Source organism: Abrus precatorius, unplaced genomic scaffold, assembly GCF_003935025.1.
Source record: "Abrus precatorius isolate BTA unplaced genomic scaffold, Abrus_2018 Scaffold10, whole genome shotgun sequence".
Taxonomy (NCBI): domain Eukaryota; kingdom Viridiplantae; phylum Streptophyta; class Magnoliopsida; order Fabales; family Fabaceae; genus Abrus; species Abrus precatorius.
Window position 1 is genome coordinate 27,282,432 of NW_020874292.1, and position 24,261 is coordinate 27,306,692.

At 32.2% G+C, this 24,261-nt stretch overlaps 3 protein-coding genes and 1 pseudogene across 7 annotated transcripts; 3 read left to right on the forward strand and 1 right to left on the reverse strand.

Moving 5' to 3' along the window:
• Positions 1-1,617: 1,617 nt before the first annotated feature.
• LOC113872126 (phospholipase A I-like) lies at positions 1,618-10,306 on the forward strand. Of its 5 annotated transcripts, none has more exons than XM_027509437.1 (18): positions 1,642-2,274; positions 2,471-2,618; positions 2,915-2,993; positions 3,077-3,230; positions 3,330-3,539; positions 3,627-3,872; positions 3,957-4,119; positions 4,213-4,473; positions 4,566-4,687; positions 4,980-5,141; positions 6,919-7,111; positions 7,235-7,371; positions 7,616-7,754; positions 7,936-8,139; positions 8,237-8,705; positions 8,802-9,018; positions 9,110-9,199; positions 9,379-10,244. In XM_027509437.1, exons 1-18 carry the CDS (start codon positions 1,780-1,782, stop codon positions 9,820-9,822), a joined length of 3,933 nt encoding a protein of 1,310 aa, XP_027365238.1. In that variant the 5' UTR covers positions 1,642-1,779; the 3' UTR covers positions 9,823-10,244. The 5 variants fall into 5 exon arrangements, with proteins under 5 accessions (XP_027365220.1, XP_027365238.1, XP_027365229.1 ...); XM_027509428.1 differs by having other exon boundaries at positions 1,780-2,274; positions 7,936-8,160; positions 9,379-10,225; XM_027509419.1 differs by having other exon boundaries at positions 1,618-2,274; positions 3,330-3,872; positions 9,379-10,306.
• Positions 10,307-13,139: 2,833 nt separating this feature from the next.
• LOC113853247 lies at positions 13,140-13,535 on the forward strand. Its single transcript, XM_027483765.1, has one exon. It carries the CDS (start codon positions 13,140-13,142, stop codon positions 13,488-13,490), a length of 351 nt encoding a protein of 116 aa, XP_027339566.1. The 3' UTR covers positions 13,491-13,535.
• Positions 13,536-14,067: 532 nt separating this feature from the next.
• Positions 14,068-16,243, reverse strand: LOC113847500 (probable serine/threonine-protein kinase PBL23). The gene is made up of 5 exons (XM_027476655.1): positions 16,123-16,243; positions 15,438-15,619; positions 15,145-15,334; positions 14,491-14,882; positions 14,068-14,352 (listed from the first exon to the last, which is right to left on the reverse strand). The coding sequence occupies exons 1-5, from the start codon at positions 16,241-16,243 to the stop codon at positions 14,068-14,070; spliced, it is 1,170 nt and encodes a 389-aa protein (XP_027332456.1).
• A 3,591-nt stretch (positions 16,244-19,834) lies between these two features.
• On the forward strand, positions 19,835-22,745 carry LOC113852164 (annotated as a pseudogene).
• Positions 22,746-24,261: the final 1,516 nt, after the last annotated feature.

Sequence of the window (24,261 nt, forward strand, 5' to 3'; positions counted from 1 at the left end):
TAAAAAAAGTAAATTAATTTATAGTATTTTATTTGATAAAAATATTTTAAAATAAGAACAAACTTAAAATTTTATAATTATTTAAAAAATATAATTACTAAATTTCAAATTATAAACTATATTTATATAAAAAAAATTACAAACTATACATTAATGATATCTTTATCTATCGTTGTATATTTATCAGCTAGTTTAACAATTAATTTTTTAAAATACTTTCAATTTAATTTACTAACTTTTTAACTTCTGTCTTTCAACTTTAAAATTTTAATTACCTTTTATCAATCAACTTATTGCTAGTTTTATTAAATACATTTTTAATATTAATTTATTAAAATATTTTAAAATCCTACACAAAGAAAATGTGTAGTTTTTATTTTATTTTATACCACCAGAGAAAAAATTTGATAAAAATGGGCTGGACTTGGACATTGCTTCTATGTAAGAAGACAGTCGACATTGGTAAGCCGCTTGTTAAAAAGAGGGATTCAGAGTCCAATTTATAAAAGCAAGTTTGCCTTAATTGGTAGAAACACGCATAATAAAACGGTTCTTATGGAAGGTTGTTTGTGATGCTTTATAGACAAATAGTTATAAAAGACATAGGCGACATGAGGAATTGTCCTTCGTGCTCATTGAGACTATAATGACTCATTTGCAACATAAAATAGTATTTTAAATATGTTGGAATCGACTTCATTTTTTTCAGCATACAAGTGAGTGATTGTTTAACACTTCCACAAGAAAGATGGACACATACAATGAACAATGGAGCATTTTTACATTCTAACTTGTACAAAAGTTTTTCTAGAAGAAATAGTTAGTATAAAAATTAAATAATTTTTTATGAGTCATAAATAACTTGTATTTCTTTAAATTTTTTAAAATTTTTCATAACTGTTTATTTAATTTCTCTTAAATTTGAAGAGATAAGATATTTTTAATTTATAAAAATTTAATTTTTACACTAATTTTTTTTCTAAAAGTTGATCTAAGAACTTAGCCGATTCCATTAAAAATGTAGAATCACATGTTTTATTTTAAAAAACTCAACCTTACGTATGATAATGAATAAATTAGTGCACTTTTTGTAAAAAAAAAAAGAGAGAGTAGGATTTCACATGATTGACATTAACAAAAACTTAACAAATTTACTGCGATTTAAAGCAATGGAAGTTGAGAGGAAAAAAAAATGTTAACACTGATGGAAAATATAATAATTTCACTTTCGATTGAAATAAAAAGGAATTAAGTAAAGACTAATTAAATATTTTTCATAAACAGCTAAGAGTAAAAATGATTTTAATTTCTTTCAGAATCAATCCAATTTCATTCGTCAACAACTCCTTTTTCTAAGTTCTCTCGAGATACGTGTAAATTTTTACCTTTGATTGCGTAGAATATACTCTGACAAAAAAAAGAAAAAAGTGTATGATAATATTTCAACCATCCTTGGAATTTACATGCATCAACCTTGGCCATCGATTATCGAATGAACTCATCACATTAATTAGTAACTAATAAAAATGAGATTTGTAGATCACCACCACCGCCACCAAATAATTAAAACGTAATGATCCTTCCCCCTTTTTAATATTTTCATTCACGATAATAAATACGACGGCGCCGTCTTGCTCTCGCAAAAACGACACGCGTTTAGCAGCTGCTGTTTCTTCTTCTTCTTTCTCCCTGCTGTTTTCAGGTCCTGAGCGAGAACATTGAGCACGTTTGCACTTAAAATCAGAGTTCGACGCACTTTTCCATTCCCAGCCTTTGAGAATGTCTTGGGGCTTGGGATGGAAGAGGCCCTCTGAGATCTTCCATCTCACTCTCTGCTACGGCACCGACGATCCGCCGGAAACTCTTCGCCGTGCGTCAACGTCTTCGTCGCTCTCGCTGGAGCAGGAGCTAGGGTTTCGCATTGAATTGGAGTGGTCAGCGTCGGAGGATGAAGATCAGGTGGCGCTGAAGCTTCAGTCGCAGCTCATGGTGGCTCTGCCGATGCCCCAGGACTCAGTGGTGGTGATACTGAGGCCAGATGATGGCGAGGAGAGAGTGGATTTGGACATGAACGTTGTCAAGAGAAGAGAGCCTCTAAGAACTGTGACGGTAACCAAGACTGTAGCCTCTGGCCAGCAAAGCGACGGCACCGGCGTTTTTATTCGCCTCTTGCGCTCCAATTTGGCTTCCGCCGCAACGCCGTCGGTTTCCGACGGCTGCGGTGACCATTGGAGGAGTATTTCTGTGCTTAGACTCTGCGGTTGTGGTTTGTCGGTGAGATTTGTTAACTTAATCGGAGTTAATGTTTTGATGTTCGCTATTTTGCTACGTTTCGTGCAAGAGAAGCTCGTTGAGTTTTCTGTTTCTAGAATTTCCAGATTGAAGTGATTGTGTATTTGTGTTTGATGGTTTTAAAGTAACGTGTGGAAGATTTAAATTGCGTGCGGTTGCTATTTATGGTTATGAGCAGGTACTTCCTGTAGAGCTTACTAAATTGCCGCATCTTGAAAAACTTTATCTTGATAACAACAAAATCACAGTTTTGCCGCCGGAGGTTGGTAAGCTGAGAAGCTTAAGAGTGCTTAGAGTTGACAGCAACATGCTTATCTCGGTGCCTGGTAAGCTTTCCATGTCTGCTTATTAGAATGTAGATTACCAATTTATGAATATGATATATATATCAAGTAAATACGATGGACAACACTACCTAAAAGTAACGAACCATGTTAATGCTGCATAACTTGAGGCTTTCATCTGCATATAAGTGGGGAGAGTGCTAGGCCACACTAGCTGCAGCTATGCATTAAAAAATTCCGGGAGTGCATTTGGTATAGTGCTGTGGTATTCGGATACTTCCTTGAGTAACCAAGGTCTTCTGATCGGTGTAGTATCTGACCTTTAGTGTTTTGAGCAGTGGAACTGAGACAGTGTGTTCAGTTGGTGGAATTATCGTTGGAACACAACAAGCTGGTCCGTCCTCTTCTTGATTTCAGGTTATTTGATCCTACAGTTTAATATGGAATAGTTTAGACTCCATATTTTCTTCTGACCTTACTGATATCTATATTTATGACAGAGCCATGGCTGAATTACGGGTACTCAGGCTATTTGGAAATCCTCTTGAGTTTCTTCCCGAAATTTTGCCCCTCCTCAAACTTCGCCACCTTTCTCTTGCAAATATTAGGATTGTGGCAGATGAGTATTTGAGATCAGTGAATGTGCAAATAGAGGTAGCTCTTCTGAAAAGTAACTTGACTACCTTTTGGCTTTATTCTTTGAAAATTCATTACATATTTAGTCAAGAGGTTTTTTTTCCTTGGTCATTGCAGATGGAAAACAGTTCTTATTTTGCTGCTTCTAGGCATAAGCTCAGTGCCTTCTTCTCTCTTATCTTCCGTTTTTCTTCTTGTCATCACCCTTTACTAGCATCTGCACTTGCAAAGATAATGCAAGACCATGGAAATAGAGTGGTTGTTGGTAAAGACGAGAATGCAATGCGACAGCTTATAAGTATGATAAGTAGTGACATCCGACATGTGGTATATTTTAATGGTTCTAGACATAAGATTTTATTTATTGTGCAATTTTTGGTGGTTGAGTTGTCACCATGTTTATATATTTTACAGGTTGAACAAGCATGCTCGGCTCTTTCAGCTCTTGCCTCCGATGTTTCGGTTGCACTGCAGCTGATCAAAGCTGATATCATGCAACCCATTGGAAAAATTCTCAAATCAATGGGTCAGGAAGAGATAATATCTGTGTTGCAAGTTATGGTGAAAATGGCTTTTACATCTGGTACTGTGGCTGAGAAGATGTTGAACAAGGATATTTTGAAATCATTGAAAAATTTATGTGCCCATAAAGATCCGGAGGCAAGTTTTTAAATTTCTTTTCATGTTATTGGTTTGATTCATTCATTCAATGGTCCTTTAGTTTCATGGTTTATCATTTTATAGGTACAAAGGCTATCTCTGTTAGCTGTTGGGAATTTGGCCTTCTGTATGGAGAATCGTCGTATACTTGTTACTTCTGAAAGCTTACAAGAACTTCTCTTACGCTTGACTTTTGCAACTGAGCGTCGTGTTTATAAAGCTGCAGCTCGTGCTTTGGCTATTCTTGGTATGTCTCTGTATTTAATTTATCTGTGTTTACCAGAATGTTTGACCTGGTTAGTGAGTGCTGAACAGGCTTCTTCATGATGTGCTTTTGTAGGAGAAAATGAAAACCTGCGACGTGCAATACGAGGGAGACAAGTGCCAAAGCAAGGACTTCGCATCCTCTCAATGGATGGAGGTGGGATGAAAGGTCTAGCAACTGTGAGAATGCTTAAGGAAATTGAAAAGGGAACTGGAAAACGAATACATGAATTGTTTGATTTAATATGTGGTACATCAACGGGAGGAATGCTAGCTGTTGCCCTTGGGATTAAGTTAATGTCCTTGGAACAATGTGAAGATATATACAAAAATCTTGGTGAGGCTGATGCTTCGTAATGAGATTGTTTATTGATCTGGCAATTTGCTTTACAATTGTAGATAAAATTATTGACCAGCATTATGAATCAGGGAAGCTTGTTTTCGCTGAGCCGGTGCCGAAAGACAATGAGGCTGCTACGTGGAAAGAGAAGTTAGATCAACTTTATAAGAGTTCGTCACGGAGTTTTAGAGTTGTTGTTCATGGATCAAAAGTATGTGCTTCTTTTCTTAAATGTTGCTGCATTCATAAAATATGTTGTTCTTATCACTTTTCTGTCTCCTCTCATTATTTTGTCATAGAAATGAGTATTTGAGAAATTCTGAGAGGACACAGGATACTTAAACAATATTAGATCCTTTGTTTCCAATACATGTAGTACATTTGAAGACAGATGGCGCAATGTGTAATCTTGTCTAAAGCTTGCTGGTATTTTTAAATAGTTACTAAGCCACATCTCTAATCTATAGCTCTATGGCCTAAAACAAGAATTATGACTGTTGCAGCACAGTGCAGATCAGTTCGAGAGGCTTTTGAAGGAAATATGTGCCGATGAGGATGGGGATCTAATGATAGATTCTGCTGTAAAAAATGTGCCCAAAGTTTTTGTCGTATCAACCTTGGTGAGTGTCATGCCAGCACAGCCCTTCATATTCCGCAATTATCAGGTGGGTGGCCAATTTTCTTAAGATTTTGTTAATCTCAGCCCTACCCTTAGGGTTTAGAGTAGGGCTGAGTTTAAGCATCCACAGATAAAAATTTTTTTATGAAAAAAGTGCATAGTTATTATATTAAAGTTATAAAAATACAATAAATATTTCTTTTTTTAATAAAATTTTATTATTATTAGCTGTTTATTTTCAGCTGAAGTTACCAAAAATCCCTTTTTTTTATACTATTTGCATTCTAAACGACATTGTTGCTGAATGGCTATAAAAGCATTTATCTTTTAGGATGTTAATGTATTATTAATGGGAATCACTTAGGTACCCATCTTTTTTGCTAGGTTACTGGTAGCTGGGGTGAGTTGTCTAACATTCATTTCTTGTTGATTATAGTCAATGAATTTTGACCATTTATGGTTCCACAATGATCGATAGATGTTTGACCACTCACCTTGGCTGCTGTACCTGAGTATCCTTACGGGTACCTTAAGAACACCCATTTATTTGCTACTATTGTCAAATTATACATTTAATCTTGATAGTTAAAATGCATTTACGAATTAGTCCTTATTCTTAAAAAAGTTACATTTTAGTTAGCCCTAAGCCCTATGAGAATTTTGTTAAGTTTTGATCCGTAGCTTTGTATCGGCATTAACAATGGAAAAAAAACTAAATCATAACAAAATACTCATACTAAAATGTTAGTTGTCTTAAGTATAAAGACTAATACGTAAGTTTTTTGTTTTTTTTAAGTATAAGGACTAATTCATAAACATGTTAAATATAAAAACTAAATATGTATTTTAATCAATTATAATTTTAAAGAAGTTGCATAATTTGAAATTAAATATCTTAATTAAGTGTTTATGCAACTTTTATAAAGACCAAACACTTAATTAAGCCTATATTTTTTAATATGATATATCAATTTCTATAATATATTTGAAAAATACTTTTCTTTATATAAGAAATAAAATATTTATTATATTTAAGATGTGAAATTATACTATTTTACAAAATTTTAGAAGATCAATTTTATTACATAAATAAATTCATAAATTTTTTACTATGATATAAGTAAGCTATTTTTTATTATATTGAGTCAAAATCTCATTAATTGGTCATTTTGTTATTTTCTCTATCAATTAAATAAAAAAAATTATTTAGACATATCTAATCTTTTTTGGGTTCTATTATATCGACTCAAAAAAACTAAATATGCCTAGATATTTTTTTAACTGTAATAAAAAGTCTTTATTATATGTCAATTATTTTTAATATTTTATTAACTATAATTATTATTTTTTAATTGATTTATATATTTACCAAATCAACAAGTTTTATTAATAAATATATATAATCTTAAATCATAAATGATATTTGATTTAATATACGATTTTTTAGTATTTTTAAAATTCATGATTCTTTTATGTGGTGGCTCATTTTTAATTTTTTTTAGACAAGTTCATGAATTTTTTTTTATTTCTAGTTAAAATATACTTTTGATAATTATAATTAATATTTGTTTACAAATTAGTTTATGTGCTTACAAAAACTTATGTTTTAGTTTCCAAGTGAGTATTTTCTTAAGTCTTAGACTCTGCCATGTGTCATTATTAACACGGTTAATGAGAGGGGCCAAAAAAAAAAAAAGAAAATGTTACTTTTTTAAAATATAAGGACTAATCCGTATATGTGTGTAAATTGTGGAAAGTAAATGTATAATTTAACTTTTTTATATTTGTTAATGTCACTCGTTACTTTTTCAATCTGAATGCAGTACCCTGCTGGAACGTCAGAGGTGGCTCCTGCAATATCAGAAAATTCAGGGATCAGTGTATTAGCTTCATCTACAACAGGTGCACCAATTGGCTTTAAGCACAGTGCTTTCATTGGAAGTTGCAAGCATCAAGTGTGGCAAGCTATCAGGGCTTCGTCTGCTGCTCCTTATTATCTTGATGATTTCTCTGATGGTAATTCCTGCACTATTACTGTTTGCATTCAATTTCTGTATTCAAATATTAATTTTTGTTACCTTCCCATTTTCTGTTATGTTTATGATTTTTATATCTTTCAACCCCGCAACATGCCTGAAGATATCAATCGCTGGCAAGATGGTGCAATAGTGGCCAACAACCCAACAATTTTTGCCATAAGAGAAGCGCAACTTCTGTGGCCTGATACAACAATTGATTGCCTGGTTTCATTAGGGTGTGGTTCTATTCCAACAAGGGTAACTAACTGCTCTTCTCTCTGTGTCAGCTGTGCAATATGCTATGTATTTGGGGGAAAAAAAACGAGATAAGGCCTTTGATGAATTATTGTAGTGTTACACTTGTTTCTCTAGTTTGGTCAATGTGTAACACTAGCAAGAATGTGATTAATAATTTTGACTTTAGGAGATATGCGATTGACTATTGAAGCTACTGGGTACTATGTTTTATGTACTTTATTTTCTTACATATTTGCATTTGTAGGTGCGAAAAGGGGGATGGCGGTATCTGGATACAGGACAGGTGTTGGTTGAGAGTGCATGCTCGGTTGACCGAGTGGAGGAAGCTTTAAGTACACTGCTACCTATGCTTCCTGAGACACAATATTTTCGTTTTAATCCTGGTATGATGCTTGCGTTTTGGAATGAGGACTGATTCTATTTTGAGTCAAGTAACAATGATCTTCTATTCTCTTCAAATTTTAACTTCTTTTTCTTGTTTGATGGGGTAAGATCATTAAAGAACACCTAATCTTGGAAGAATTTTAAATTCTTAATCATTCTTCTCTGTGATTTGCCATGCAGTTGATGAACGTTGTGGTATGGAACTTGATGAGACGGATCCAACAATCTGGCTGAAATTGGAATCTGCTGTTGAAGAATATATACAAAAGAATCATCAGGCATTTGAAAATGTCTGTGAGAGATTGCTACTGCCTTTCCAGCACGAAGAGAGGTGGTTAGAGAATCTAAGGTCTAAAGTACCCAAAACAGAGGAGCCAAATGAGGGTATTGCAGCTAATGTGTTCTGTTCTATACTGTAAAATTTCCCTATTGGTGTTCCCTACTTTTAAAATTTAAAATTCTTTATATTCTACTTTATCAGGCACTTGTGGCCCCACTCTAGGGTGGAGGCGTAATGTATTACTTGTGGAAGCTTTACATAATCCCGATTCTGGAAGAGCAAAGCACCATGTCCAGGAGCTTGAGTCATTTTGTGCTCGTAGTGGCATACGATTATCCTTCATGCATGGTTTGTCAGGGACTGAAAGGACAACACCAGCAACAGCATTCCCGACTCCATTTACTTCCCCTTTGTTTACAGGAAGCTTTCCGTCAAGTCCACTTGTATATAGTCCTGATTTTGGTCAGCGGATTGGACGAATTGACATGGTTCCACCTTTAAGCTTAGATGGCCAACTGGGAAAAATAGCTGCATCACCCCCAGTGTCGCCTCGAGGTCTTAGACAACTCTCTTTGCTTGTCAGATCATTGCATGAGAAATTGCAAAATTCACCACAATTGGGTGTTATACATTTGGACCTTCAAAATGACTCAGATGGCTTGATTCTGAGGTATTTACTCTATTTTAATCATTTCTCACCCCCTTCTCTTTTTTCAGTTTTTACTAACTTTGGATGGAAGCATGATATTCGTGCCTATCTGTTTAGTTGGCGCAGTGATGTATTTGTGGTGGCTGAACCTGGAGAGCTTGCTGAGAAATTTCTGCAAAGTGTTAAATTAAGTTTATTGTCAACAATGAGGAGCCACCGCAGAAGGGGTGCGTCTCTGCTGACCAATATTTCTACCATTTCTGATTTGGTTGCCCTTAAACCTTGTTTCCAAATCGGAGGCATTGCCCACCGTTATCTAGGCCGTCAAACCTTAGTATGTCTTCTTTCCCTTATGCATCTTCACAACTTTCTGAACCACAGTGATACATCTATTAGAAAGCTGAATTTGGTTATCCTTTTTGAAGGTTATGGAAGATGATCAAGAAATTGGTTCCTATATGTTCCGTAGGACAGTCCCATCAATGCATTTATCCCCCGATGATGTTCGATGGATGGTATGTGACTTGCTCCCAATTGATTTAAAGGGAGTTTCACTTGAATTAATACAGATCTATTTTAACGAGGGTTGGATGTTAATCACTTGATTATACATGATCACTTTTATTTTTGGCACGGCAATGTTCTGTGACTCACTTCTGTTTTGCTCTTTCCCTTGATGTCTTGAATAATCTAGGTTGGAGCCTGGAGAGACAGGATCGTCATATGCACTGGGACATATGGACCTACTCCCGCTCTTATCAAGGCCTTTCTAGACTCTGGTGCCAAAGCTGTCATTTGCCCTTCAAATGAACCCCCAGTGTCTCAGATGACTACCTTCGATGGTACCGGGGAATTGAATGTGATGGAAAATGGGAAGTTTGAAATTGGAGAGGATGAAGCTGAAGATGAGACTGCACCGGACAGTCCCTTAAGTGACTGGGAAGATAGTGACACAGAGAAAAATGAGAACCGTGCTCTGTCGTTTTGGGATGATGATGAAGGGGAACTTTCTCAATTTGTCTGTCAATTTTATGATTCGTTGTTCAGGGAGGGTGCCAGTATCAATCTTGCTCTGCAGCAAGCTCTTAATTCACATCGGAGATTAGGGTACGTGTGCCATCTTCCCTGCATACAATAACTTGCTCACTGTATCTTACACAAATACACAAATACAAGAAAAAACAAAGGAAGGATATATACCCACATACACATACGGAGAGTGTTTGACAACATTCTTCTTATAGAATTACAATGAATGTCTGTGTATAAAAGAAAAGACAATGGATGTCCAATTTTGAGGCTTAGGAAGATGTGCATTGTCTGTCGTTTATTGCATAGTATACCTTATTTTTTTGGTTTCCTATTATTTTGTATCATAAACTTGGTAATGGCAAGCTTGTAGCTGTGCTGGAAGCGGAGACTGATCCCTCCTCCACTTATTATTGAGGCAAGATCTTTTATCCGACCTTCACAATCATCTAGGTGACCTTGGTACTATAAATTGTGATTTAGTGTATTCTAAAGTATAGGAAATTATTCTCGTATCATCTGAATTTTATGTTAATTATTTTATACTGACTGAATTTATTTGGTGAAAATTTACACAAAATGCTTTTATATTTAGAAAAACTCGATGACAAAAGGCCAATGTTTTCCCCACTCCTCTGAGGGAGGATAAGGATACTAACTCCCATTGCATATTATTTTTCTTCTCGGAATCTATTCTTATTTCTTAATCCTATGCCAAATAATGTACCCAAAAAAAAACTTATACGAAAGAAATATATACTGTTAAGCATTAACAAAATAAAAATAAAAAAGTTAAGAAATAGAGGATGGTTGAATACAAATTTTATTTGATCGTTTGATGAAAATTTAACAAAACCTCAGAAAGGATGAAGATAATCATTATGATAGTTTACCTACCGATGGAATGTAAGTTAAGGGTAAAAAAGAGATAAAAGCAAAAGGCTAATATGACATTCAAATATAATCACTCACCTTTCTTTATAAAATTAAATGTAATTAGAACAATATAAAAAAATGTATTCAGGATGCAATTAAAAGAATATTTATAAAATTTATTTGTTTTATTTAAACACACAATTGGGGTTACATTAGTATTGAATTATATATTATCATATTAGGAAAAATTATTGATTTATGTAATAATTCATATAAAAATCATATCGGTGTTATATTTTAATTAGTTGATAATATCCCTCTTAATTTATGAAAGAGGGATAGTATCTTAAATCATTCTTTATCATGTAGTTTTAAATTAAAATTAAAATTTTATTTTGATAATGAAGAAAAATATTTAGTGTCAATATTTTTTCTATTCTTAACAAAAAGTCTAATTTCATTAAAAATACATAAAAAGTATTTATAACATATTTGGTTCTACTGAGTTCTATCATAACAATCACTAATTTCAATAGTTCTCTCAAAAATTCAAAAAATTATTATTTTTACAAAATAAATAGACCAAATATGTATTTAAGTAGTAAACTTAAGTTTTTTTCCTTTAAAACTTAATATTACCTATCTCTTCACAAATTATTGTAGTACCCACCTACATATTATTTTAATTATTCTTTTTTTTTTATCGTTTATGAATATTTTTAATATTATATAATTTACATTAATTGTTATTCTTTGTTTTGCTATATACATTAATTGTTATTCTATTTGCACTATTTAATTTAACTTTAACACATTTGATCTTTCAAAAAATGATAAAAACTTAATTAACTAAAATAATTTAAAAATATAATTATCTAAATGCTTTTTCTTTAAAAACAATTTTACAATTTATATATTAAAAAGCTATATAAACATGTTCTTTACGTTGTTTTACATTTATTTTCCGGTTCACATCAAACACTTATACTTCAATAAGTTAGTTTAACACTTGAATTCTTGACTAATAGCTATTAAGTATTTTTTTAATTTATTATTTTATTATTTAATTTTTCAAATAAAGTTTAATATTAATTATTTTTAATTTATTTTAATAAATTTTATGGTTACATTTATGAAAAATCTTACATCAAGCTCTTAATTCACACATATTTAACCAATTTGTTTTTTCATTTAGTCTTCTTTTAATTGACTGAATAATTACTTTAAATAACTTTTTAAAATATTTTAAATTATGTTTGTGGAAGGAAGGGTCTTTTTTCAAAATTCAAAAAATATAAAATTTTTGATAAAATTACGGGATATAATTTTTTAAAAAATTGCCGTCTGTCAACTTTAAGTAAAAAATTGTCAATAGTAACGATTTTTTATTTTTTTAAATTTTAATATTTTTTTTAAAAATCAGACTTTTAAAACTTTATCACTTTTTTATCTCTTATCTTTAAATTTGTATACCTACATTAAAAGCTATTGATGATTTTTAAACTTCATATTTACATAATTTTTTAAAAAACATTATATTTTTATATCTGTAATTTATAAAAATTATATATGAAAAAATCTTGCAAGAGAATTCATTTGCATTAAATCCAATATTTAATTTATGAAAAATAATCTTTTGTATTAATACAAGTTCAAAAACTTTTATACTCAATCTTAAGTTTTTATTTAACTTATATTTAACGGTAAATAAAATAATAAATTATAATTTATTAATATAAGTTAAATAAAAGACTCTGATTAAATGTAAAAATTTTTAAATTTATTCCTATGTAAAAACATTCTGTCCCTTAATTTATTATTGTTTTTAGTTTGATTAAATGAAAACATGAGGTGGACAGGAGAAAATAGCAATAAGCCAACAGAGAACCATGCCCAAAAAGCACCGTGAGAATGAAAAATCGACTCGCTTTCCAATAGCAAAGGCATGAAAGGCGGAGAAAAAATTTGACATGACAGATAAAGAAAAAGCAGGAACCACTGAGGGCGGTAGGAGTTTCGATTTTGTAGTTTTTTAGTTACCCTCCCTGAAAAAATGACTACTACTATTATCAAGAAATTCCTAGATATCACTTATCAAAGTGCATAAGAAACTTTAATTATGCAGTGTCTATCCCACTCCATTCAATATTATATGTGTTTGTGATATTAACACTAAAAATGCTCTAATCTCTAAATGCATCCATACATGTTGACTATTTAATAGAATGCCCTAAGAATTTCTCAAAATTACGATCACATGTTCAAAGTGTATTAAAGTATGATGTCCGGAAAACAAGCTAGTTTTTATCAAGACACTGGAAGATTGTGATGATTTCAACTTTTTAAAGTTTCAATTATGGGAAATTTCATGCTTTTGCTTTTCATAAAGCAAGTTAATATTTATTGTTTAACAAAAGATCAAAAGATAGATGCTCCAAATTGAAAATTAAGAACCATGACGACACCTTTCTTCAAGTAGAAGCCTCTCTCATTTTAACAGTAAATTTATGCACTATAAAGAGTAGTGCCACAACCAGCAGCACATCTGAAATGGCTGCTCCTGTTGCTATAGGTACAAGAGGCACTATTGGATCTCTCGTGAGGAAGGAAATTGAATACTTCACCAAGTTTGAGTTAGACAGAAGAGGAAGTTCAAAGAAACCTCAGCAGCACTTTGTGGACGTGGACATGCTTTCTGGCAGAAGTTATTCCATGTCCAGGCCCAGTTTCTGGGTCTTGCTAACAACCTGGAAGAGAAGGAAGAGAAGAGGCACAAGTGGAAGTGGGTTCCTTCCCAAAATCTGTTCTGTTGCAGAAGTAGCTGAAACCAATCAATTAAGCAGAATTCCTGGTTACAGCTACCAGATCCTCAAAAATGATATTAACACTTTTCACCTCTAAGTGACACTGAGTTAGCATGCATGCAGCATTTTGTGAGGGACAAAAACCTGCCGCATATTCATTTTATGTTACGGGGTGTGTTGCCATACTTGGGCAACTTATTTTAATTTTGGGCTCATTTGTTTTTCATTTTCTTTGTTATATCCTATGTTTCATATGCGTTTAGTTTTATGGCCTTTCAGATTTCAGATTCAGTTTGTTCTAAAGCTTGAGTAAGCAGATTTGATGGTAAACAAATGGCATGCTCTATCTGTGTACATCTATCAAATAAAGTATTTTATAAATAGGGGGGGCACATTAATGTTTTTGGATCTTAGTGTTAGATGTTGAAAGATGAAATAAAATGAAAAATAGAAAATTTAGTTATAATGATGAAAAAAAATATTAATTTTAAGGGACCCTGAATTCACTTCCATAAGGAAAGTGTTACATAAGGAAAGTGTAACAGCCTAAAATTTAACTGTAGGATGTTACACAAACAGAAATACACAGAAGCACGTTCATCTTTGTACAACAATTTTTAGTGTACCCTTTTCAATGTTTGTAGTGTATCCTAGTCTGTGTCTGGTCAAGGAAGCTACGCCCTTTCAGATCCAATTGAACTTGCAGCTCTGAATGATTCAACATGCCCAGCAATCTTTATAGATTCACCAGCTATGTCTTTTTCTCCAACCTTGTGCACTGCTAGATGCGCAAGTGCAGTTACAACATCGTCCATGTAAGGCCGTGTTTCAGCTTCCTCTTGGAGACACATTGCTGCCACTGCAAGAGCTTGAAACAGACCCTTCACAGGGAATTGACCTTTAAGCAAAGGATCAGCCATCAGAGTGAACTTTGTTCTGTCTTTAAACAAAGGTTGTGCCTGCCAAATATATAACAAGAACACCATAAATTCCAAGTTCCAAGACTAATTAACATCAATGCTCCTCAAGCAACATAAACCATCAAATGAAACTATATATTATATATCAAAATAGAAGCATGTAATGTAACAACATACCCAGTCAATCAAGTTTTGCTCTTCTGTGGTTCTTCCAGTGTCAAATACTCTCCTACCCGTAATTATTTCCAAAAACACGACCCCAAAACTGTAAATATCCGACTTTGTTGTTAGCTGACCCGTTGCAGCATACTCTGGTGCACAATAGCCAAAGGTCCCCATCACCCTTGTTGACACAAAGTCCTGGCCTTCTTTTGGACCAATCTTTGCAAGTCCAAAATCAGAGAGCTTTGGATTAAAATTTTCATCTAATAGGATATTAGATGATTTAAAATCACGGTATATAATTGGTGGATTTGCATTGTTATGCAAATGTTCAAGTCCCTTAGCTGCTCCCTCAGCTATTTTCATTCTAGTCTTCCAATCCAATGGTTCCTTATCTGCACCTATATCTGAGATAAATAAATTCTAGTTAGAATTGCTGTTGCAAGCTATCTATGTGTTTTAGCAGAATGGTTTTGGCCATCATATCATATTCGTGCCTAGCTTTGCTATAGTGTCCTAATAATTCTCTTATTACAAAATGTATTAAATGAAAAAGTGCATACATTTATTGTATGGAAAATATGAAACATATTTAATAGTTTTTTCATTCAGTAATTAGGAGGATTGTATGCATGAAAGATACGAGAATTTAGAATTATTCATTCATACCTAGAAGGTGATTTTCCAAACTCCCATTGGCCATGAATTCATAAACTAGAATCCTATGATCGCCGTCTGCGCAATAACCAATGAGCCTAACAAGGTTTGGGTGTTGCACCATGCTTAACGTCAAAATCTCTGCAAAAAATTCTCGTGTTCCTTGGTTTCCTTCCCTGTTCAGTACTTTCACAGCTACAGTCTGAACACCAAACATTTTAACATGAGAATTCCACAAACTTGTAAACAGGAAAATATTGATAATGAAATATGAGTGTTCTTGAGAGAGAGGGTAAGAAAGATACTTGTTCAACACTTTTCAAGTATCCTTTGTAGACATTTCCAAATCCACCTTCTCCTACCAGGCAATCAGCACTGAAGTTGTTTGTTGCTTCAGAGACATCTTCATATGTGAATATTTTAACATCATTTTTTGCAGTTCCATATTTTCTTATCTCTGCATCTATTTGTCTATGCCTGCTGCTACCTGCAATTTGAGACCATTTAGTTATTATACAAATGATTCATCCACTTTTACATTTGAAGCCATGGATTCTAATATGAACTTTCATGGATTTTGTTCATATAATTAGGAAATTCATCTCTATCAGGGAAGACTGTCGTTGAGTTCTTAAATGTATTAAATCAAACAATTTAATGACATTAATCAGTAAAAATTCCTTCAAAATATGTTCATGAACCATCATTATATCATCTCCGTGATTTTGAAGACTCTAAATCTAGAGCATGATAGAAGTTGATTAAAAAAATTAAACTGCTATAAATGTTCTCTGAAACAGATTAAAGGGTTAAAAACAAACGAAAAATATTAAAATCAAAAGAATGGATTTGTTTTCAAGGTATAATGAGGAAGGAATTAGCATTCAACAATTTTTTTTTGAATTATCATCCAACAGTTTGATAGGATTGGAAATAGATAAATTAAAATATGTGTCTCCAACGATTAATGAACCATATGTTAGCACAAACCTGTTTTAAGTGACATAGCAGCCGCTAATGATTTGAATGTTTTCCTGCCTTTGGAAATTTTCCTGGAGGCTCTGAAAGAGGATGTTTCAACATCTGACTTACAGCATGGGAAGCAACCCATTTTCTCAAACCTTGTTGGTGGCTAGCTAGTTAGCTAGGCCTTTTGTACAAATCCCAGGAAAAAATTACAATTAAAAACTTATAATAATATTTAGAACAATTTGCATGCAAGAATGATTAAAGAAAAATAGAATGATGGTGTGATATGGCTAAATTTTTGAAACTGTGCAACTGTAAGACGTTGTTCAGAATCCAACTACTGGAAAATCTGTTTTATAGTTATGTCTGAGGAGAATAAGATTACTTAATTTAGTTTTCGGTGTTAAAATTGAGTTTCTTTGACATAGTTAATCTTTGCTGTTTATCTTTGACACGTTTGAAAAAAAAAAGGAACTTGGGTTATATTCTGCAAGGTAACTCTGACAAGGATACCAACTTGTTCTTACAATATTTTACTAACTCTTTTTACACTTTGAATAAATGAAAACGTAGAGAATCTTCTTCACTTCTTTCTTGTCTTAAAACTCCGTTGTGGAACTTGACCACCTAGACTAGAACTAGAGAATTTAGTAAGTAGCAAATAAGAACAAGCTGGTTGCAAAATCCATTCTAGATTCTTAAAAAAGGGTAAATTCATTCTATTCTTAAACTTTGGGCGAAAATAGGTTTCTATATCTATTATTGGGAATGTGATGTTGCGAAATTCGACCATTAACAGTTTTAATCAAATTTGGATACTTTTATATTGTTAAGCAATATGATACACTTATATTGATTAAAGAAAATGATTTTTCTTGTGTGTATATGTAACTATGTATTCAAGTCATCTAATATTTATTATCAAAAAAAATATTAATATACAATTTGGTAAAAAGAACATCATCACGGGTTGGTACTACATTTCATCATGCTTTAATCATCAAATTAAAATATTCCAAATTTAACTTTCTTTTAAATCTTATGGTTACATATTTCATTATTAATCATATATCACCTATCCTATTTTAAGAGTTGATTTTGTATCTTTTCCATGCTCCCTAACTTAAAAAAGTTAAGCATTTGACCTTCTAATTCTCTAGACATTTATTTTATTCTTAAACCTTGCTAACAAATGTATTATATTATATATGCTTATTTTTTTTTTTATCCTTATGTAATATTATTCTATTATCGTTTATTTCCTTAATTATTGATTTCAAATTGCCAAGCCAATGGTTACCTGTCATTTAATACAATTCTTTATATGACTAGTTAGAGAGAATAAATAGTGCTAATCTAAAAATAACTTTAATATTTTTAAATTACAAATAATTTATTATGAAAAGCATGACTCATTTATGTCATTATCCTCAATTTATACCTTTTTTCTTTTAATTCAAGAATAAAATTTTTAAGTGCCAATCAGTATCTACCATTAATTTCAAAATCTCTCTTCATTATTCTCTTACCACTTTGACCTTAAGACTTTTGTCATAGTGACTGTTTTCTCTCAGAACTACCCTAAACTCCTGAAGTTCAAAATTCACGTAAAGATTGTTCTATTCCCTTGCCACACCTGTCATTCTTGGCTCAATTGCTATAGAAGAATCCGAACTCAAAACATCATTATAACAAGTTAGCACATATTACATGAGGATAACATCATCACATCCAACTAAACCTCTCCTCCATTCTATTTTCAATCCATTTTTTTAACTTGAATTTAGGGAATGAAAGTCATATCAGGTTATCAATGAACGACTTGAGTTTAAATCTAGTCCGTGTATATTTACATATTAGTTCAATGCAAAAACAATATATTCTTGGCAATCCAATATATGCTTAGAAAAACAATCATTCTTTGCAAAACATTTCAACCACAAATTCAATCCAACTCACATACATTCAAGAAAATATGTAGAAAAAAAAGAGACCGAGGCATGCAACCCATTTTCAATTTTAAGCTTTGAAAAGACTTGAGTTCAATGCTTTTCAATCACCACATTGTCAAAGCATGAAAAATTACTCTAACCATAAATTTTTAGTAAAGTAATTGAAATATCCCTCTCCTATTTAATAAGTATATTAGATCATTATATTAAAATGCATTAAACAAAGAATTATATTACTCACCATATCAACAAAGCCATTGAAGAATAAAAAATTTGCTTTCATGTTGTTTAGTAGGTTGAAATTGATAGTTGCGCTGTGGTATGACCACTTCCTTGAAGCAAACAGTTGATCCAGTGCAATTTAATGCCCAGATTTGTTCCTTAAAATTAACATAGTTACGTGTCTGGAGGTTCAAGGCCAGAAGCACGTTGGAATTTCCAAGATCAATGCTTGGAAGAAAAGAGGAAAAGAACAATGGGATAAAGCAAAAAAGCGAGATAATAGAGATGTGTCTAAAAATAGATTGCAACTAAAAACTACAATAAGACTGAAGTTTCAATGGCAATACATTAGCCGATTTTTTCTAACGGAAAAAATGGATCATGAATAGAACTTAAGGCCCATAAACAAGAATCTCTTTCAACGGTATAAAAGATAGTAAATAAGTAACAGTTTTAGGAGTTAAAGAATAAATAAATCCATTTGCATTGCCTATATTCCAATAAACATGCATACAGAGATTGCTTGTTCAAATAAAAAAGAATTAGAGAAAACATACACACTTATTGATAGAGAGAAAATCTATATAAAAGAGCAATTAGTTGAAGGAAGAATAATTTCTTGTCACGAAATTATGGATCAAAGTCAAAAATCATTATGGAAAAAAAAGAAGAAGAAGCAATTGTCTGTTTTGCAATTAAACACCCTTATTTAATTGAGTGTGTATTTGAATTTATGCTTAAAAATCAATTAACATAAATTCAATATAAAAATTATAATTAGTACCGTAAAAGTGAATTTATCACCAATAAACATAAAGCTAAACATATATTAAATATATCAAACTAAACATGAAAAACTCAGACACTAAACGTGAAATCTACCGAGAGGAAAATCTTGGCTCCCATGGGAAAAAATTCTACAGTTCCAGGCCTTTGTTGTGGGTCAACGACCATCCGGTTTATATGGCTTTTTTTCATAAATAAATTAAAAAAACTCATCGTTCCTCTAAATGTCTTAGAAAATAAAAAATTTATGCAAATATTGAAAGTATATATAACAAAAGTTAATTTAAATTGATTTCTTTTAAAAAAAATATATTGAAATTAATTTAAATCGACTTTTATTATAGATTTAATTTTTTTTATATAAAAACTTATTTAAATCAACTTCTATCCTACTTTTAAATTTTTTTTATACAGAAGTTATTCTGCTTTTGAATTTTTTTTACAGAATTCTATTTAAATTGACTTTCATTCTATTTTTAATTTTTTATATAAAAATTAAGTTAAATTAACTTTCATTTTAATTTCAAAATTTATTTACAAAGAGTTAATTTATTATAACTTTCACTTACACATGAATATATTTTAGAAATAAGTCAATTATAATCAACTTTGTGATGCATAATTGAAGTCAATTATAAACACACATTTACTTTTTGAAGATGAGGAAATTTTAAAATTAAATGTGAAAATTAGAGTGAGATAATAACCTTTATTAGCAATCGTTTTGCACCTCTATTCTTAAATCTTACAGCAAAATTTGACACAATGACACAATGTACTGCATACAGTATGTATGATATATTGGAGGTATGTCACTCATTCCTTGTTACTTCTAAAGCTAATTTGATTGCATGATGCCTATTGGATATCATAAAAACACACTCCTATGATGTGACATGTTGATGACAGACATTTTGATGATACAATGTGCCGCACACAATATGCATGATATGCTGAAGATAATGTCACTCCTTGTCACTTCTAGAGTTGATTTGATTGCATGATGCCTATCAAGTATCACAAAAACACACTCCTATGATGTCACATGTTGAGGATGGACATTTATATGATCCAATGTGTCGAACCCCACAATATGCATGATATGTTGAAGGGAGTGTCACTCACTCTTTATCGCTTCTAGAGCTAATTTGATTACATGATGTCTATCGGATATCACAAAAACACCCTCCTCTCCAACGGTGTGACATGTTGACGAACATTTTTATTAAACTTATTTCATAGAGAGTAAAATATATTGAAATGTACTTTTATATGCATTTATAAAGTTGATTATAATTAATTTCTTTCTAACTAAAACATATTTATGTGTAAGTGAAAGTTACAATAAATTAACTTATGTATAAACAAATTTTGAAACAAGAATAAAAGTTAATTTATATAAAAATTTAATAATAGAATGAAAGTCGATTTAAATTGACTTCTGTATAAAATAAAATTCAAAAGTAAAATAAAAGTCAATTCAATTTTTATGTAAAAAAATTTAAAAATAAAATGAAAGTAATCAATTTATGTGAAAAAAAAAATTTAACTTATGATAGGAGTCGATTTAAATTAACTTATGATTCTGTAGTGGGTTCCTACCTTGATCCCCTTGCTGACAAGGTATGAATAATTTATAATGTCCCTTTCTTTCCAAACTCAGTGTCTTATTTTGTTTGATGATCTGTTTTGAATTGATGATGTAGGTTCTTATTGGCTGTGTTGCTCTTGCAATGGTGAATAAAGATCTACTGCATCGTAAGTTGTGCAGGACTTCTGCTAGCTGGTTTGTTAGTGTTTCTTTATGGTTGCATCAACTTAAAAAACAATGGGTGGTTACACATTTAGAATCCTCATTGGACCGTAGTATTAAGCCATACCTACAATTAAAGTTGAGGACTTATGCATATGTGTAGTAACTAGTAAATCAATTTAACTAGGAATATATTTGCATCACATGTCATCTATAGTTCATCATAGAAGTCCTGCAGTTCAGCCTGATAATTTTTGCGCTTATCCAGTGTTAACTATTGCGACTGTGCTGTTATAAGCTACTTTTTTTATTGTCTTGGTTAGGCAGTCACGTTAGTCTTGCCTAACTTTGTCAACAATAGGTTTTTAGCTCAGAGTAATTATATTTACACTAATATTTGTTTTACATCTCCCTATAAAGAGTGAAATGAGTGGCTTAAAAAATTCCATTCATTCCTTTGATTGTAAGTAAAAATTTTCTAAACACACATTTGAAGTCTGTGTCTGCTCTTGGCTGGCAATCAAATGCACATTAAGTTATAATTTTCTTAATTATTTGCTGTTTGGATTAAATAATTTCATTGGCTGTAAGGGCATTGTGAGCATCTATATTCATACAACGTTTCCATATATAATATTTAAATTTAGAGAACACAGATATTACTTTATATTCTATCTATGTGGTGCAAAACTCATGTTGTTTCTTGTTTTTGAAGCCGGACTTGTTGGACTTGTTGTGTTCCGAGATGTCTTGCAGTATTTCAAAGAGCAAGTAGCTTAGGTTGGAAGGTAGGAAGTGAGAATGTGATTCTCATGCTTTCCTTTCTGCTTGAGAAACTGCAGATATGAAAATGAAACTTAGATTGTGTGTGCTTCTCTCAGTGGAAAAGCTGGTTTGAATTTTTTAACCTTGATGGGACCCATCGCCAAAAGGTTGAACCACTCTATATAAGCAAGGTAATCGTTATGGTTTGGCATAGCTTTATGTTCAGTAGTTGCCTGATCATGTTTCCCTCATTAATGAATTTTGGGATTAGTAGAGACCTTTACAGTCGTCTCTTGTAAATGTTATCAAATAGTTGTTTAGTTTTCTCCTTTTGTTTTTCTTCTGCATTTGTGAAACAGCATAATGACTTACTTTTCCATCTTGAATAAAACCACCCGATATTTGCTTTTGTATGGGAGCATGGCTGGGTTGTAGGATTGTAAGGTCGCAGATTATTGTACCCTCCAACATGCTCCAACTGCTCCCGCAACACACAAAACCCTCTTCTAATAAAATTAAAGCAGCATATAGGTAGATTAGAGAAGTAGATTATACTCAGAGAGAACCTTTCAATAAATTTCCTTTGTATTTATCCCATTTTCTAAGTAGGAATACAAATTTGGGCAGGTGAATACGGTGTTCCAGTTAGGATTAGTTGCTGCAGCTCTCCTTCAACCAGAATTTGGAACCCAAGAAACTCAATCATACATTACTTATCCGAGGTAATTTTGCTAGAATTATGTTTGCCTATCATTTTTGGCAATTTTTGAACTTGATGTATGTTCTGGTGCAGCTGGTTAGTGGCCTCAACAACAGTGGCATCTAGTGCAGCATATGGAGTCAAATATATGAGATCTGCAATTGTATTAAAGTCAGCCTAGTTGAGGTTCCGTTGAATCAAGTATAACGGAACACGCTCAAGTGGAGATTTGAGCGGTACTTTAAATGGCAAATAAATGATTAAATATCAGCTTGATTTAATTACACATTAAACAAACAAACTGCGTTTCCAGTAGATAAAAGAGAATTACGTTTTGAAGATTTGTTCCATCAAATTGATAATATTTCATTTTATTTATTAATCATGGTTGGGTTGCATCTTAGGATGTTTTAAATTTTAAGAAACTAACTGATTTCTTTCTGGGTCAAAACGACCCGTCATTTAAATAGAGATGTCAAACTTAAAATGTACTTTCTTTTTGTCAGAACTCAAAATGGACTAAAGAACGAGGCTGACCTATATGATCTTTATGGGTGGGTTGGACCACTGTTTTAGGCTTTGTTTGATAGTTAATTTTTGAGTAAAAAAGAAGTGAAGGGAAACTTGTGTGATGTTTAGTCAGTTTGAATGTGTTTAGATAAGAAGGAAAAAGGTTTATAAACCTTTTAAAACCATCCTAATCCTATATTAGTTTGAGGAGAGGAAGTGAAAAGGTAAATTAAAATAAATATATTTTAATCTGTCGACCATATATATATATATATATATATATATATATAAAGCAATGAATTAGCATAGATATAATATATTAATTATCAAATTTCATATATGGCATATACTTTTGTTAATTTTAAAATGAAAAATGTCTTTCCCTCTCCTTTTCTTTTAAATCCTCCATCAAACAACATTTTCGTATCTCGTCTAGAGATCGGGTTTTCTACTTGGCTCCTTGGCCCACAAACTGAACTCAGCATTGCCTTATTGAGCTTTTATATGCAGTGTTGCTGTGTCACATAGATCCCAATGAAAATGGTGTCATAGACACCTGCATCGTAATGATTGATAATGTGGGGGGGAAAAAAGTATTTTTAGTTTATAGACAAGTGTTTTTTAAACTGGAATCCACGATAATCAGCCTAATTTTGTGGTCCTCCCACTGCAAAAGAAATAAACCTAAAATTTCGTTCGAAGAAGCCATTGTCCATTTCAAAGAAAATAACAAATATCCATTCACTTTTTTTTTTGAGCAGGAAACAAAGTTCAAAGAAGTTGACACGCACTTCGGGTTTTAATACAAGTATATACAACACACTTGGCTACCATTAATGTAATAATCAAGATTTTCCTTTTCTGTTGCTCACGGTGCCCGAATTGCACTGCAATTACCACGGTAACATTCTGAAACTGTTGCATCTCAACATGACCATTTAAACATCTTCACTGTCGCTTGCTAATATTTTTTTTTGGGTCTATTTTATTCGCTAATGAGTCACTTAAAATTACATGACCTTTATACAAAAACAAATCCTTTTCTCTATAGTAAAATGTGTTCTTTCTCGTAATATAATGTTTTTACGTGAAGGGTGTAGAAACAGAATATACATATTAGTGATAGATCCACAGTAACACACAATTTGCACTTTTGCACAATTAGGCAATCTAAGGGTCAAGATTAATTTTAATCAGTTGTAAAAATAACCTCATGTACACCACTTCCTTGAAGGAAGCACGATGCTTGAATTACCTCCCACTGTCATCTTCGAAAGACCAGATAGTCCAAATGCATGCTCCCCTCATAATTTCAATTGCCAACATAAATTCCCTTCCGAGGAAGGAAAAAACCATAAAGTTAAGAGCGATATGATAAAAGGCCCTGTGTAGCACCGTTTGGCTTAGAACACAAGCTCGTGAACTGAAACACTATATAATGTATCGAGTTCATGAAGTAAATTCCACGGTGA

What these genes read in the sequence shown, in the direction of transcription:
- LOC113872126 (XM_027509419.1), top strand. Translation starts at nt 1,780, where the DNA reads ATGTCTTGGGGCTTGGGATGGAAGAGGCCCTCTGAGATCTTCCATCTC. An exon ending in GTGCCCATAAAGATCCGGAG is followed by an intron (nt 3,873 to 3,956) that starts GCAAGTTTTTAA and finishes ATCATTTTATAG; the next exon opens with GTACAAAGGCTATCTCTGTT. An exon ending in TCGTGCTTTGGCTATTCTTG is followed by an intron (nt 4,120 to 4,212) that starts GTATGTCTCTGT and finishes GTGCTTTTGTAG; the next exon opens with GAGAAAATGAAAACCTGCGA.
- LOC113853247 (XM_027483765.1), top strand. Translation starts at nt 13,140, where the DNA reads ATGGCTGCTCCTGTTGCTATAGGTACAAGAGGCACTATTGGATCTCTC.
- LOC113847500 (XM_027476655.1), bottom strand. Translation starts at nt 16,243, where the DNA reads ATGGGTTGCTTCCCATGCTGTAAGTCAGATGTTGAAACATCCTCTTTC. An exon ending in TGCTATGTCACTTAAAACAG is followed by an intron (nt 15,620 to 16,122) that starts GTTTGTGCTAAC and finishes CTCAAATTGCAG; the next exon opens with GTAGCAGCAGGCATAGACAA. An exon ending in TTTGGAAAATCACCTTCTAG is followed by an intron (nt 14,883 to 15,144) that starts GTATGAATGAAT and finishes TATTTATCTCAG; the next exon opens with ATATAGGTGCAGATAAGGAA.